The following is a 14,604-nucleotide window of genomic DNA, read 5'->3' on the forward strand; positions in this document are numbered from 1 at the left end:
CTCCGCAATGGAAGCAGAGCGGCGTCCTGTCGGATGTGCGCCACACGTCGCTTTTCCGTGGTCTGTACTCGTGGATCTTTCTCCCTGGAAAGATGCACTGCGGGGAGCCGGTGAGCGTGCACTGAGGGCTGCGAATGATGCAGTCTGCACGGCAGGCTGACGCACAGCGTCAGCGTATGTTGGCACGCGGCGTTCCTGCAGTGGTTGCCCGAGTGAAACAGGCTGCACCTCCGGTTGCGGTTCTAACATGGCATGCCTAACTTCATCCCGAATGACGGCGGCCAGCGAAAAAACAGTCGACGCTACTTGCGGTTACTGCAGCTTCCGAAGCTCTTCTTTAACGATAGTTCGCACCAGCTCTCTCAACGCTTCGGTGTTATTGCCCATGCCTGCCGAAAGAACGTCCACAGGGGCGCTGCTGACATCACGGTTGCAGTGGCGGGCGCGCTGCTGCAGGGCCTTCTCTATCGTCGTCGCCTCGGTGCGAAACTTCGCAACAGTACGTGGCGGGTTGCGAACCAACCCGGCAAATAGCTCCTCCTTCACGCCACGCATAAAATGGCGTGCTTTCTTCTCCTCGGACATGTGTGCATCGGCACGTTTGAACAGACGGGACATGTCCTCGATGTACATGCCGACACTCTTGTTGGTGCGCTGGTTCCTGGCTTGCAGAGCATTCTCAGCCTTCTCTCGGCAATCGGCGCATGCAAACGCAGCAAGCAGATGTCACCGAAACTCTTCCCACGACGTTAACACCGCTTCGTGATTCTCATACCATGTCTTTGCTGAATCCCCAACGCGAAGTACACATGGCGACGTTTCCGTGCCGGGTTCCAGCCGTTGACATCTGCGACCCTCTCGAAGTGCTCCAACCAATCCTCGACGTCTTCGTACGGGTCGCCGTGGAACAGCTCGGGCATGCGCGGCGGGTACACCACGACCTCGGGTGATGTCGCCTGGCTGTCGTCAGTGTCGCCTGTTGTGGCGTCAATGGAAGACATCGTCCGTGTGGCCGTAGCAGTGGGAAGCAGTCCGAATTCAGGCGGGTCTCCCCGAAGTCGGCGGCTCGCGCTGATGCGCTGGAGTCACCTCTCCAGATTCCAATCGCTGAGGATCGGGGCTCCGGTCTCTGGCACCAGCACCTCCACCAGAATGTAACGGTATTTCGAGGAGTAAAATACAAAAACTGGTTTATTAAGGGCGAACCTGTGCCCTGCAACTACGTACTTGAAGAGTCTTCCAGAACGTTCCACACGAGCGTCACTGCGCCGAACGCACTTCTTTCTCTTCCAGTGATGGTCCGCTCCCCTGTCTCGTGCGCGTGCACGAGCGGCACACATTGCGTCACCCCACGAAACCAAGCAGGCGCGCAGAGATAGCAGACGCTCTTTTGACACAGTGGCTCGCTGGCTACCGTTGTAGAACACATGTTTAGGAACAGACTTGCGGCAATATTTTTCGAACAGTCGTAAAAACACAGTTCTTAATTGTTGGGGTTTAACTTCCCAAAATCACGATATGATTATGAGAGACGCCGTAGTGGAGGGCTCCGGAAATTTCGACCACCTGGGGTGTTTAATGTGCGCCTAAATCTAAGTAAACGGGCCTCAAGCATTTTTGCCTCATCTAAGATGCGGCCACCGCATTTGTTGCTTCATTTGTTGCACATTTGTTACTTCAGAAAGCGGTGGCCGCCGCATTCTTGCCCAAAACCTCAGAGAGTGCCAAAGCCTTGACAAACACCGCGACACGTTTTTCCGTAAGCAGACGTGATTCACCGTAAATTACCAGCCCAAAGGAAGCACCCAGGAATGAAATTGTGATAGTAGCACCGGTTTCTTGAATCATGTCAGCACGAAGCGTCGAGAAAAAAGGGTGGGTAAGGGGGTGTTGAACCTCCCCAACACCCCTCCCCCCCGGCTACGTCCCTGCTTTCTGTGCATAGTCGCTGTCACACATGCTTTGGCGCATTGATTCAAGTGTGCACCCATTCACATTTTATTGGACAGTCCAAGCGGATATCTGCCGTCGTCGTCGCCATGAGGTTCCCTATAGAGTCGAACGGTGATGAAATCGTCGCCGCGCGCCGTATGCGGTATGTGCGAGTAAAAGCGCGCGAGGGACGTGCACTTTCACGGGGAGCGAACGCAAGGCGGAGAGCAAACGCGACTTCTTCCGTCGCGCGGAAGGCCGTGGGGGGACAGCAGCGAGGGAGGGGAGGCGACGTTTAGCTGCAGCACCAAATGTGTATTTATATAAAAACGTGAGGCGAGAAGGTGGTAAAGACTTCCATCGCTGCTTGACGAGTGTCCCGTTCTGATCTCGCCGAAAACATCCGAGCCGCCCCCAGAGGCACCGGCAACAGTCACCAATGCCACGCGCGTTCGGTGCGAATGCGGGCAAAACGCCGACGGCGTCGACAACAGTTCTGCGCATGGCTGGTGTTGCTCCACGTCCAAGTTTATACAGCTGATAAAACTACTATCCTTACTCCGTATAGCTCTCTACTTATTTGCTATCGCAATTGATGCTTCGCGTTTTGGGTGAAACTGCGACATTTTTCTCATTACGCTGGCGACAGAGTGTGCGCATAAGTTTGCGAGCGAGTTGTAGATGTGTGCAAATAATGTGTGCGAAATTTACCATGTCAGCAGGAAGGAGTACTGCTACTCCTTTTGTCATCGTTTAACAAGCGGTACTCACTAGCTCTTGCCCACTTTCCGGGGTTGACGTCTTTAGAGGTTAGCGATACAACGCTGGCGGATGAGTGATTTTTTTTTTGCATCGAGAAGGGTTGGCAACGCAGACTGTCCGTAGGTAGCAAAGGCCCGTGAACTTGGTGGAACATATTCATTCCGTTTCTTAATAGGCCAGTCACTATCTTTACAGCCAACTACTGCACACGTCTTCAATCCACCGCTCCACATTTTGCAGCATGAATGGAGAAGGGTGCGTGACAGAAACCCCAGTTGCATTTCCGACAGCTGATCGCAAGAAACAGGGCAGAAGCGGTAATGGTTTCGTATTTGTGTGCTTTCGCTGAGGTAGCGTGCGGCGCGCTGCCCAAAGCGAGCGCCATCTTGTTTCTCGAGAAGAAACTGCTCCGCAAAAAAGGGTGCAGTCCATTGCTAAGGAGGCAGGCATGCTTCTCTTCACTTGATCTCTTACCCCCATCTTAGGCTACGGGCCATCCTTTCTAATATAAGTTTACTCAATCAATCAATCAATAGACCGTTTCATCGGGCGAGGAGGAAAGGGCGCGCTGCTAGCCTTTCCTCCTCTCTGGCTTGCCGAGCCTGCGCAGCGCTGTTTGAATGTGTTGCCATCGTGTGCTGCGGAACGATTTGGAGATGTTTTAACTCGTTCTCTGTGGAATTTACGTGACGTCAGTTCATACGAGGTCTTTGAATAAGCACGGTGTAGCCTTTCGGTGCAGCGGTAACTGCTTATGGGCGGAAATTTAATTTGGCTGCGCAAACATGCGAAGCGCCTCATCAGCCACGGTGTGCGTGCATGTTGTGAAGTATTTTGACTGTATCGATTTTTATTCAACGAAGAGCAGCGATTTCTCTGCCGCACTCTTCGGCCAGCGTGCTTAGCAGCCAAACACCATAGGCACTAAGCAACCACAGGTGGCTGCCGAAAAACACACAGCACTATAATTCCATGCCCAACCATCCCTAAATCATCAAGCACTTGAGTTGGCACAAAGCCTCGGTGAGATGACGAATGCAAACTTATGTGAAAAGAGGAGCATAGGGCCTGGGATGGTTATCCTTTTTTAGGAGGTTCTCAACGTTTGTAAGTCTTGTTGCTGTTAAACGGTCTAAATCAAATGGAAGAGGCGTGGGTCAGTCAGGAAGAAAAAAATGAATGCAGTAAAACCTAATTAAAGTGGATTTCATGGACCCGAAAAAAAGTCCGCGATAACCGAATGTCGAATTATCGGGCACGCATAGGCGATCTTTCTGGTTCTTTTTTGCAGTTCCCTGCACGGGGGGGGGGGGGGCAGCACCGCTGCCGCCGTGGTGGTGATGATGGTTTGATTATGATTTAATGACATCCCCTTAGAAACGGGGCTGTGACAAATAGTCGCCTAGCCTGCTTGATTCATTAAGGCATGCTTTACATTTTTATGTAGCATTTGTTTATACACGTATACATACATCACAACCTGATGGTGCGGAGGTGATTGCCATCAGGTGGTGGTGCAAGGAACCTAGCGGCGTGCTTGTTCCGCTGTGATTGGTTGGCCTATTCGACAAGAGAACCGCCAGGTGGTCACGAAACCCACGGTCACTTCGCTTAAAAAATGAAATATATATATATATATATATATATATATATATATTGTAAAGAAGAGAGCCACAGAGACAGCACGCGTTCCTGGGCCGGCTGTTCTATATTCTCCCCCCGTCGTCTTTTTCTTCTAGTGCCCGCGGCCAAGTTCACTTCGTGTTTACGCTCGGCCACGCTGCAAGTTTCCGGCACGCTTTCGTGTTTATTTATTAGACCCACATGGAACGAATCCCGTATAGGGCTTGTGTACTCTAACGTTGGCCTCACATAGGTTAGAAAAGCGGTTAATTTGACTGACTGAGGCACAAGCTTCAACTTTCTGTGCAGAAACCAAAGTTTTTTTTTTGGCAGAGCTCGTGATACTTGTGATATGCGTTTTCCAGCTTAGGTTCTTGGTGATAGTTATCCCTAGGTATTTCAGTGTATCAACTGTAGCGAGTATTTGGGAGTTCACAAAGTATTTGTGATCCAGGACATTCTTTATCTTGTTTGATACCCTGAGGACAACTGTTTTTTGCTCGTTTATCTTCATTTTCCACTTTTCACACCATATTTCAATGGCAGCAAGAGCGTCGCTCAGCGATTTTTGATCATTAACTTAGTTAATTTCCCGGTAAAGTAAACATTCATCTGCGTACAAACGAACGGTGATGTCTTTACTAATACCGAAACTGATATTGTCACGACGGTGAAAACTCGAAGGACAAACGAACCGCACTTGTCGGCAGAGACAGCAGCAAGAACGGACGGTTTTAAAATACCGCGTGCTAGTCACTGCTTCTTCTTCCTGCTATGTTTTTCATAAGTGCCGATGTTTCTTATGTCATCGTCATCGCCGCGCTAGATACGTGGCAATATCATTAACGTACTCCAAAAATAAAACAGGACCTAAAACAGACCCCTGCGGCACGCCTGAGCTCACAGCTAAGGTGCTCGATCTTATGCCATTTATTTCTACATACTGCATTCTATTGGACAGATATGCGAGGATCCATTCTAACAATTTGCTCATTAACAGAGAGTGAACGACTCTGTCAAAGGCTTTAGCGAAGTCTAAGCAAATCGCATCAAGTTGTCTTTTGTTGTTGAAAGCGCTAGAAAAGTTGTTGATGGTTTCCATTAGCTGCGTGGTGGTAGAAAGGTGTTGCTAAACCCAATTTTATGGGAGCCTACCTCGAAAACTGTGTTCAGTACGTTGATGACGGCCAATCGTATTTCTCGGAAGCTTCCTTTCACGTCGGGTGTACCGCATGGGTCATTCTCGGGAACCATTCTGTTCCTAATATATGTCAGTGACATAGCAAAGATGGTTCATTCCTATTTAAAATAAATCTTTTTGTGGATGATTGCATAGTGCACACAGTAGTTAAATCAGAAGCCGATAAACCTAGGCTCAGCAATAACCTTGATATGGTTTGCCACTGGTGGGAAATGAGCTTGAACATTAATAAGTGCTCTGCTATGAACATAAGCAAGAAGTCACCTTTATACTTTTCATATTTCTTTGGCAACACTACCTGATGATGTTTCTACATATTAGTGCCTCGGGGTAACTCTAACGGAACGCATGAGTTGGAAAAAGCATATTGAAAACATTTGCGTGAGCGTTCTCGGAACTTTATGAACCTTTGTCGCAAATTCTCAGGAGCCCTAATGCTGGTAAAGCTTACAGCGTTCACTATGCTGTCAGACCTCATCTTGAATATGTGTCAGCTTTATGGAATTCGTACGCCCAAAAAAATGACGATAAATAACAATAAGTAGAGGAAATAGCACATAAGTTTATCTGCAATTACTACAGAAAAACTGATAGTGTGTCGCAGATGCCGAGTAGTCTTCACCTTGAACAGCTGCAGTGAAGACGTGCCAAGAGACTACAACTCTTGTATTTAATATACTATAAAGTCCAGTATTATGAAATCGCTTTATCTGTGTCCCGTTTGTTGTGCAAACATTTGTCAAAACCAGAAAAGAATGATGCAGGATCTACGTGCCATGAATGATATTGAAAGCGTATTTTTTGTCTATAACAAAGAATGGAATGAATTGCAGAAGAGCATTGTTAAAAGTTCATATGTGGTTATATTTGGATTTGTTTGTTTGGTTGTAATATTATTTTCCAATGTTTGTGTTTTTCGTCACTTGAAGTTTGCATTTTCTGTATATTCACCCCTGCTTGCACTCGTGAGTCTGCAGTACTTATAAATATATTTCACAAATGGAACTGTCTACAACAACACACAATATGGTGAATCTCAGTACGAGACAGAGTGCTGCTGCCCTGAATTTGCTCATCAGGCCCATGATGGTATTACCGAATATTGGGCTGTTACACTTGACTGCAATGGCAGCTTTTACTAATTCTATGCTCCTAGTCTTCTCACTATGAATTACATTTAAAAATGTCTGAAACAAAAATATGTGCAAATTTCACAAATTGGGTCATTGTGCAATCTTAAAAATATATTGTGAAAATCAAAATGTTGGTGTGCTCTGCTCTGACTTGATCTTAAATCACTTTCAAGTCTTATTGAATCTTAAGAAAACGCTGATCTTTAGCACTAGTATCCATGTTCTTTCATTTCTTTGGCATTTTGTAATTACATTCTTTGTTGAAATGAAAAGCATTACTCATGTCACCTGTTCTGTTTTCTTGGTGCAGCATCCAGGCATTCCAGCTATCCAGCAAATGCGGGTGGTGCAGTTACATCAAGGATACCACCACCGCTACAACTCCTGTGCCTATGAGGCGGATAAACTGATCCGAAGCGCGCACCAGGATCCATACAGGCCAGCGTGTGCTTGAATTCCATTTGTGCCCTCAGGGCTTCTCCCAAACGTTCAGGCTGATGCAAAAACTGCTCACCCACTCAAGCAAAAGGCAATTTGAATGCCTTCATGCCCTCAGAGCTTCTCGGAAAAAGTTAATCTGAAACACCTGTGCATCCACACAGGTGAGATGTCATTTCATTGCCAGTTATGCCCTAAGAGCTTTACCCAAAAGGGTACTCTGAACCGACATCTGCGCATCCACACAGGCGAGAGGCCATTTGAGTGTTCTTTATGCCCTCAGAGCTTCTCACGAAAGAGTACTTTAAACCAACACCTGCACACCCACACAGGCGATATGCCATTTCATTGCCCTTCATGCCCTCAGAGCTTCTCGCAAAAGAGTAATCTAAAGCAACACCTGCGCACACACACAGGTGAGAGGCCATTTCAGTGCCTTGCATGCCCTCTGAGCTTCTCACAAAAGAGTGCTCTGAACCAACATCTGCGCACTCACACAGGGGAGATGCCATTTCAATGCCACTTGTGCCCTCAGAGCTTCTCGCACAAGTTCACATTGCAGAATCATGTGCGTACCCACACTGGCGAGAGGCCATTTAAGTGCCCTTCATGCCCTCAAAGGTTCTCACAAAAGAGTGCTCTGAACAAACATGTGCGCACCCACACCGGCGAGAGGCCATTTCAGTGCCCTTCGTGCCCTCAAAGCTTCTCACAAAAGAGTGCTCTGAACCAACATCTACGCACCCACACAGGCGAGAGACCATTTCAGTGCCTTTCGTGTCCTCAAAGATTCTCACAAAAGAGTACTCTGAACCAACATATGCGCACCCACACAGGCGGGATGCCATTTCAATGTCCTTTATGCCCTCAGAGCTTCTCGCACAAGTTCACATTGCAGAATCATGTGCGTACCCACACTGGCGAGAGGCCATTTAAGTGCCCTTCATGCCCTCAAAGGTTCTCACAAAAGAGTGCTCTGAACAAACATGTGCGCACCCACACCGGCGAGAGGCCATTTCAGTGCCCTTCGTGCCCTCAAAGCTTCTCACAAAAGAGTGGTCTGAACCAACATCTACGCACCCACACAGGCGAGAGACCATTTCAGTGCTTTTCATGTCCTCAAAGCTTCTCACAAAAGAGTGCTCTGAACCAACATCTACGCACCCACACAGGCGAGAGACCATTTCAGTGCCTTTCGTGTCCTCAAAGATTCTCACAAAAGAGTACTCTGAACCGACATATGCGCACCCACACAGGCGGGATGCCATTTCAATGTCCTTTATGCCCTCAGAGCTTCTCACGAAAGTGCGCATTGAAGGTTCACCTGCGCTTCCACTAATGTGAGAGGCTGTTTCAGTGCCGTTCACATCCTCAGAATTTGTCGTGAAAGTCTGTGCTGAAGTGACACCCATGCATCCACAGAGGCGAGAGGCTATTTCAGTGCCCTGCATGACCTCAGCGATGCTTCCAAATGTCCTGACTGAAGGGTCACTTGCGCATCCACTCAGCGAGAGGCCGTTTAAATGCTCTTAACATCTTCGGAGGTTCTTACGGAAGTTCAAACTGAATTGACACATGCACAATCCACTTAAGCAGGAGGCTGTTTCAATTTCACTTATACCCTTGGACCTTTGCACATAAAAGCCACTTCAATAGGCGCATTGCTACCACAAGTGCTTGTGACCACATGAACGGCACATTGAACTTTTTGACTGGTCACACAATAAGATGTGAATTTTATCTATGAGTAGAGTTGAAGCACAAAATTAACTCAGCGAATAGGAAAATGAGACAAAGACAAGTGCTAACTTGCAACTATTAGGAGAAATAACACGTACATATACACTGGGCTTGAGTGAAAAAAACTAAAAACATAAAAAGCAAGAAGAAACGAGAAGTGTGCACAACTTAACACTGATGCGCAGCATGTGCACTGGGGAAAGTAATTTCTTTTGGCAAAAAATGCACCGACGAAACACTTGCACATAAACCCTGCTTACTTTCAATTTTTTCCTGCTTCAACGATTTCTTGTGTGTGCTGGCTCTGGGACGTGTACATTACCAAGCTTTTTTTGAAGTCGGATTTGCACTTGCATGCGATGGCAGTGGCCTGCCATGTGGCCATTAGATGCTGTTTTTTTTTTGATAATGTTAGCATGTTGGCGCGAGCTCACGCTGAGGCACCGCTTTGTCTGACCTATGTATGACTTCTGACATGAGAAGACTACAGTAAACAACACCGGTTGCACATGGCATATACTGCTGTCTGTGCTCGAAAACACGACTTTTAAAAAAGCTCAGTAATGTACAGGTTCCCAAGCATCGTTGAAGGAGTAAAATCAAAATGCACAGGGTTCTTTTTTTCGTGCATGCATAGTGTATGTATATATAATATGTTATTTCTCTTAATAATATAGGTTTAAGTTAGCATTTGCCTATGTCTGGTTCCCGTTCTCTGTGTCAATTTCACACTTCAACTCTACCTGCTCTCAATCATTGCTGAACATTTTCTGTTAGAGTTATGTTTGTTGCCTTAGTTCCATGCATGTATGAGTCATTGGAGGTCTTTTCACTTTTCATTATTATGATGTTTAAGCGCTTTTCATTGTCTTGCATAAAAGCACTTTGCTGCAGTCAAGCGTTTCACTGCTCATTACGAAATCAGTTGTGTAAGTTCGTTTCAGTGCACTAAATAAAATTGTGAATGGGTATTGGTAATTGTTGATATTTCAGTGCTTGGTACTAATAGCACGCAGTGTTTCAGTTAGCATTTTATTGTGCTGAATGCTTCAAGAGAATTTTAGTGAGGACGCAAGTTCACTCATTATTAACATTTAGTGCAGTTATGATGTTTTTCTCAGCAGTTGAAATTATTATGAAAGTACGGTTATTCATGTGCTTTTTTGATTCCTATTATTCTTCAACTATGGTTTAGCGATACTGAATGCACTGAAATGAAAGTTTTGCTGGTAAGGATCCGTGCATACCTTTGAGAACCTTGAAAATTGCATAATAATAAAACCTTGTCATGGATTGCAGGTTCTTTCATTTTTATGCATTCTTAAACCTTTCAATGTTTTTTTTTCGTGGATAATATAAGCAAAGAGAATGATTTGTTTTCCGTTATTCGGAAGGGAAGAAATGACATGGATAATGGCAAATGCACTCTTGGTGTGGTCCTCACACTACTATTTTCATTTTTTATCTCCTAGGTATGTCTCATTCCGACATGCACACTTCTTCAATAGCATTGCTGTGTCAGGTTAAAAAAAAAAACCTTGTATAAATGTACGATAGATTGTAGAAACTAACAAGAGGGGTGGCCTTGTGCTACAGCATGAATATTTAACAGGCAATCGCCGCGGTCTGGGAGCCACCTCTTTCATTTTAGATGGGTGCTTTGCGCAGCGCAACTATGCCCTTGAAGGCGCATGTTCTGTAGCACGCTAGCAAAAACCTAAACTGAGAAAACCAATAGAGATGAAAAATATGCTTCTAGAAACATTAAAAAGATGGCAGAATTACCTCAGATCTTGCCTACTTCGTGTTATTGTGCACATCCGACACGAGAGTGGAGATCGTATGGGTATGTCAGTGACATGGTGGGACAGAAACATGGAAACTTACCGGTTTATCAATGACACGGAAATGATTAAAAATACCTAAAATGTCAATTGACGAAGAATAGCTTCGAAGGGGCAGCTTTAGTAATCAAGGTCTGCAAGTGTTTGATGCCACCACTGACCCTGAGCTCCCACTTCAAAGCCATAATCTGTGCCAGGATGATAGATTCAAAGATTGAGCGTTAGAAGCTGCAAACATTGATGTTAGATGCCTTTGTCAATTCTTGGCCGACAGGTCCTTTGCCTGCCAGTCAGGCAGAGAGGTCCGTACCTTGCTGAGGCTTTGGGTGAACCTTGGCCGCCTTTCTTGCAGAACATTTGAAATTGTTTACCGTACTTTCCGATGTATAAGACGCGTTTTTTTCTGATTTTTTTTTTCGCTGATGCATCTTATAGAACTTATATGACTTATGTACGTTCTCTTTCCGAAAAAAGTGCCCTCAAAATCGGATTCAATGTTATGGCCACGTGAAGCGCACTGGTTCACTTACTGCTACAGATTATGTGCACGCCATTGAGGTACTGTATTCTTTTCGTGATCGAGTTCCTGAACACCGTGCGAGAAGGACGGAGCAGCAATGCAAGCCACGGCAGGCCGACCGCGAGTCAACCGGCCCCGAAGTCGTCGCATCTGAAGATCGCTGTCAAAATACGTGCGCCTGCTGTGCAAACTACGCAGTTGCTATCAGTGTACAAGCCGTCCACCTCTCCCTCCCGCGCTGCCTTCTCGCTTTCCTCCCTTGTGCGCGATTTGGCTCCCCGTTGCACGCTTTCACTCGCACATACAGCATACGGCGCGCGGGGACAATGTTATCACTCTTGGACTTTAATCGGAATTCATTGCGATGGACGGATCATCGCGGCAACCATGGCGGCAGAAATGCGCCTGGAGTGTCCGTATAATAGCTATCGCAATTATGTAGGAAGTATATGGCACCCATACGCTTGCGCAGGACCTGCGTTCACAGCGTGAAATGTCACTGTAATTTTTTAAACCACTTACTGAACGAACAGGTGCGTCTTATGCACTGGTGCGACTTATATAGGTTTTTTTCGGGAAAACTGCCATTTTCAGGGGGTGCGTCTTATACAAAAGTGCGACTTATAGACCGGAAAATAGGGTATATGGTATGAATAATTCTCCCAACTGAAAAAAATTGTTGCCCCCTGAGTAGGGGTTGCACTGAAGAACTTCAAAAAGTCAACAATGCTTGCTACTTTGCATCATGAAATCTGTTTTTGCTATAGCAAGACGCATTAATAGTGCTGTTGATCTCAAGTACAAAGCCAGAAAACACATCAAGGACACGCTGGTTGAAGTACTGTACACTCAAAGGAAAAATCACGAAACTCACTAAACTGTAAATAGAATCGTTCAGGCAGTGAAAATTACACTGCAGCCTATGCAGCATTTGAGGTGTCAACTTGGAGAGAGATTTGTTTAATGAGAAAGAGACAGTCATTCTAGATGCCCTGCTTGACCAAGTGGTCGTGTTAGTTAGCTTCATAACAATAAAAATGGCAAGCAGCAGAGATAAAAACCCACCACCTAGTCCTCACCTTAACTGAATGTGTTTGCATGAGAAAATCCCAGTAACTTTCCTTAGCTGTCGAGTCAGGCCATTCATTCTGAACAGAAGACGCTTCAAAAGCCAGCAACATGGGCATAGCTCCCATTCCTGCCGTGGGAAACTTGCACGTGCAAAGTGCTGAGAAGATGAATACAACTGCGAATGCTATGGTGAAAGACGATGACGATGGCAACGACATATGCGACACGACGCGGCAAATAAGAGAGCACGAGGGTTGGTGGCAGAATAAAACGGAAGAAGACACAAGCTAACGGGCAGCTGTGGCCACTAGGGCGGATCGAACGAGGGCCGAGCGAGGTTCGTGGAAGCAGTCCCGAGAGGGCTACCCGGATGTACTGCTGGGCAGCCTCGGGACAGGTCGCAAGCCGCCAAACCGAGGTCCTGCCCGTGTCCCGTGCCTGGCCGGTTCCTGTGCTCTTGGGAGTCTGGTGCGTTCGCAGTTCCAGTGTCAGAATCCTGAGCCACCAACCAAGCGGCTGTCGCCGCGTCACCGCCACTACCTACCCAAGCCGCCTCCGACGCATTCGGTGTGTCAACAAAGGTTCTGACCACATGTGAGTGACCACTGGGGGCCGTATACCGCGATGCCTGGGCTTTGCGTGTTAGTGGGCGAGTGGTTGAAACTTCGTAGTGTGCTGTATTGTAGGACTTCATATGCTAGCAGATAATATGTGCTAGGGAATCTTACTTGTGTCTGTGTAAGAGTAGTGTGAATTATATGTCTGTCTGTGCAACCTGTTCCAATATCGCCTTTGAGCTCTTTCGTCACCGCACCGCACGTCAACGAACGTGAGTGTCCACGTTATTCCTTTACAAATGCATTCCCAAAGTGACATAACTGCAGCAGTCCACATGCAGCCTACTCTGGATTATGTGTAACAGAAAAAATAAGAGAAGGTAATTTTAGCTAGAAGTTCAAGAAAACATATTTCCTCACGGTGCATAGAAGACATGCATAGTTTGCAGTTGTAAAGTGCAGCGATGCCGCTCACTCGTGCTGGAGTCAATGGGAGATGTCAGTATGGCCTAGCTGACCTGGCCCTGTCCTCCACCTCCTAGAGCCCTGCTGGAAATGTATGGCATGGAACAAGGAATATTTCACAGAAACAGTAGCATAAAGACAGCCACCTTTTCCTCTGGCTCCCAACTCCTCTAGTGCTCCACCTAAGCCCATAGAGATAGGCTGTCTTCACTCTGGGGAGCAGTGGTGGCAAGGTCGAGATCAGCTAGCATAAGTTGAAACTTGTCTGGAAGAAATCATTCTCTTCTGACCAATCTATCAGCCCTTCCAGCTCTCCTTGAGCCTATGGAGGTAGTGGCTGGCCTATCACACTTAGCGCCGAGAGCACAGCACGCCGCGGAGCATGCCAAAAAAGTCAATCTGTGAGTAACTGCCCTAGACAAGCCTGCTGCTTAGTTTGAGTACCACCCACATTTAACACTTGCTTTTAGTTTTCTTCTATTTCTTAAGAACAACCCTAATAGCAAAATGTAATGCTAGAGGTCACTTCCAATATTGATGACTTACGTAACATTTTATTCCATTTTAAGTAAATGGTATTCCCCGCAGGGGCGTCTGTGTAAGCAGGCGTTTAGTGTGTTGCGACAGACGGACCTGAGCACATGGGGGTTGGACCCTCCCGCGTTTAACTGTACGTGGCTAGGCTATGTCCGGGGAAGAGGGGACCCTGGGGGTTGAGCCGAAGTCGGGTGTTTGGACCTTCATGGCCCCTTGGCGAAAGTAACACACCTCTTTGGCCTCCGCTTCACTTGGACGGCACCTCCAGACTGACCCACCCGGGGGAAATCGGTAGTTGCCTTTTCCTGCACTTCTCTCTGATCTTCGTCTTTCTCTGCCACTTTCAATCCTTCGTGTCCTCTCCTTATTTTTTACTTCTGATTTTCTGGGCAGCGAGGTTTAACCTTGTGTAGTTATCCTGCCTTGGGTATATTTTATTAGGTTATAGTGGCGATGCATGGCTGGCATCTGCAGGTATCTTTCCAACCTAGTAGCGTCCCCTTGTTGGGCTCAGAAGGTAGGTGGCCAGCATCGCTGCCAAACTACTCAAAGCTTCCATAGAAAATGCTTTCCCCCCTCAAAGATCGCCCTCTAAAAAGGGGGTGCACTGAAGCACCTTTCCAGTTTTTAAAAGAAAACCGAGACACCTACCCAAAGTATCATGTCCTTCACAGTGAAGGCAGCACAACCATAAGAAAACTGTCACCATTTCTAGTATCGAAATGGCTAGTAAATACGATTGGACCTAACTATAAAGTATCAAAGATGGCTAGCGGAGACC

At 46.7% G+C, this 14,604-nt stretch overlaps 1 protein-coding gene across 1 annotated transcript in view; it reads left to right on the plus strand.

Annotated features, from left to right (window-relative positions):
• The window catches only part of LOC119463685 (zinc finger protein 782-like), a 112,585-nt gene extending 102,505 nt beyond the window's left edge, over positions 1 to 10,080 (plus strand). The window contains exon 2 of the mRNA XM_049656439.1: positions 7,506 to 10,080. Coding sequence (XP_049512396.1) covers positions 7,595 to 8,428 — 834 coding nt within the window. The 5' untranslated portion in view covers positions 7,506 to 7,594 and the 3' untranslated portion in view covers positions 8,429 to 10,080. The remainder of the gene's footprint in view (positions 1 to 7,505) is intronic.
• The last annotated feature ends 4,524 nt before the right edge of the window (positions 10,081 to 14,604 follow it).

The sequence above is a fragment of the Dermacentor silvarum genome, chromosome 9, assembly GCF_013339745.2.
Source record: "Dermacentor silvarum isolate Dsil-2018 chromosome 9, BIME_Dsil_1.4, whole genome shotgun sequence".
Lineage (NCBI taxonomy): Eukaryota > Metazoa > Arthropoda > Arachnida > Ixodida > Ixodidae > Dermacentor > Dermacentor silvarum.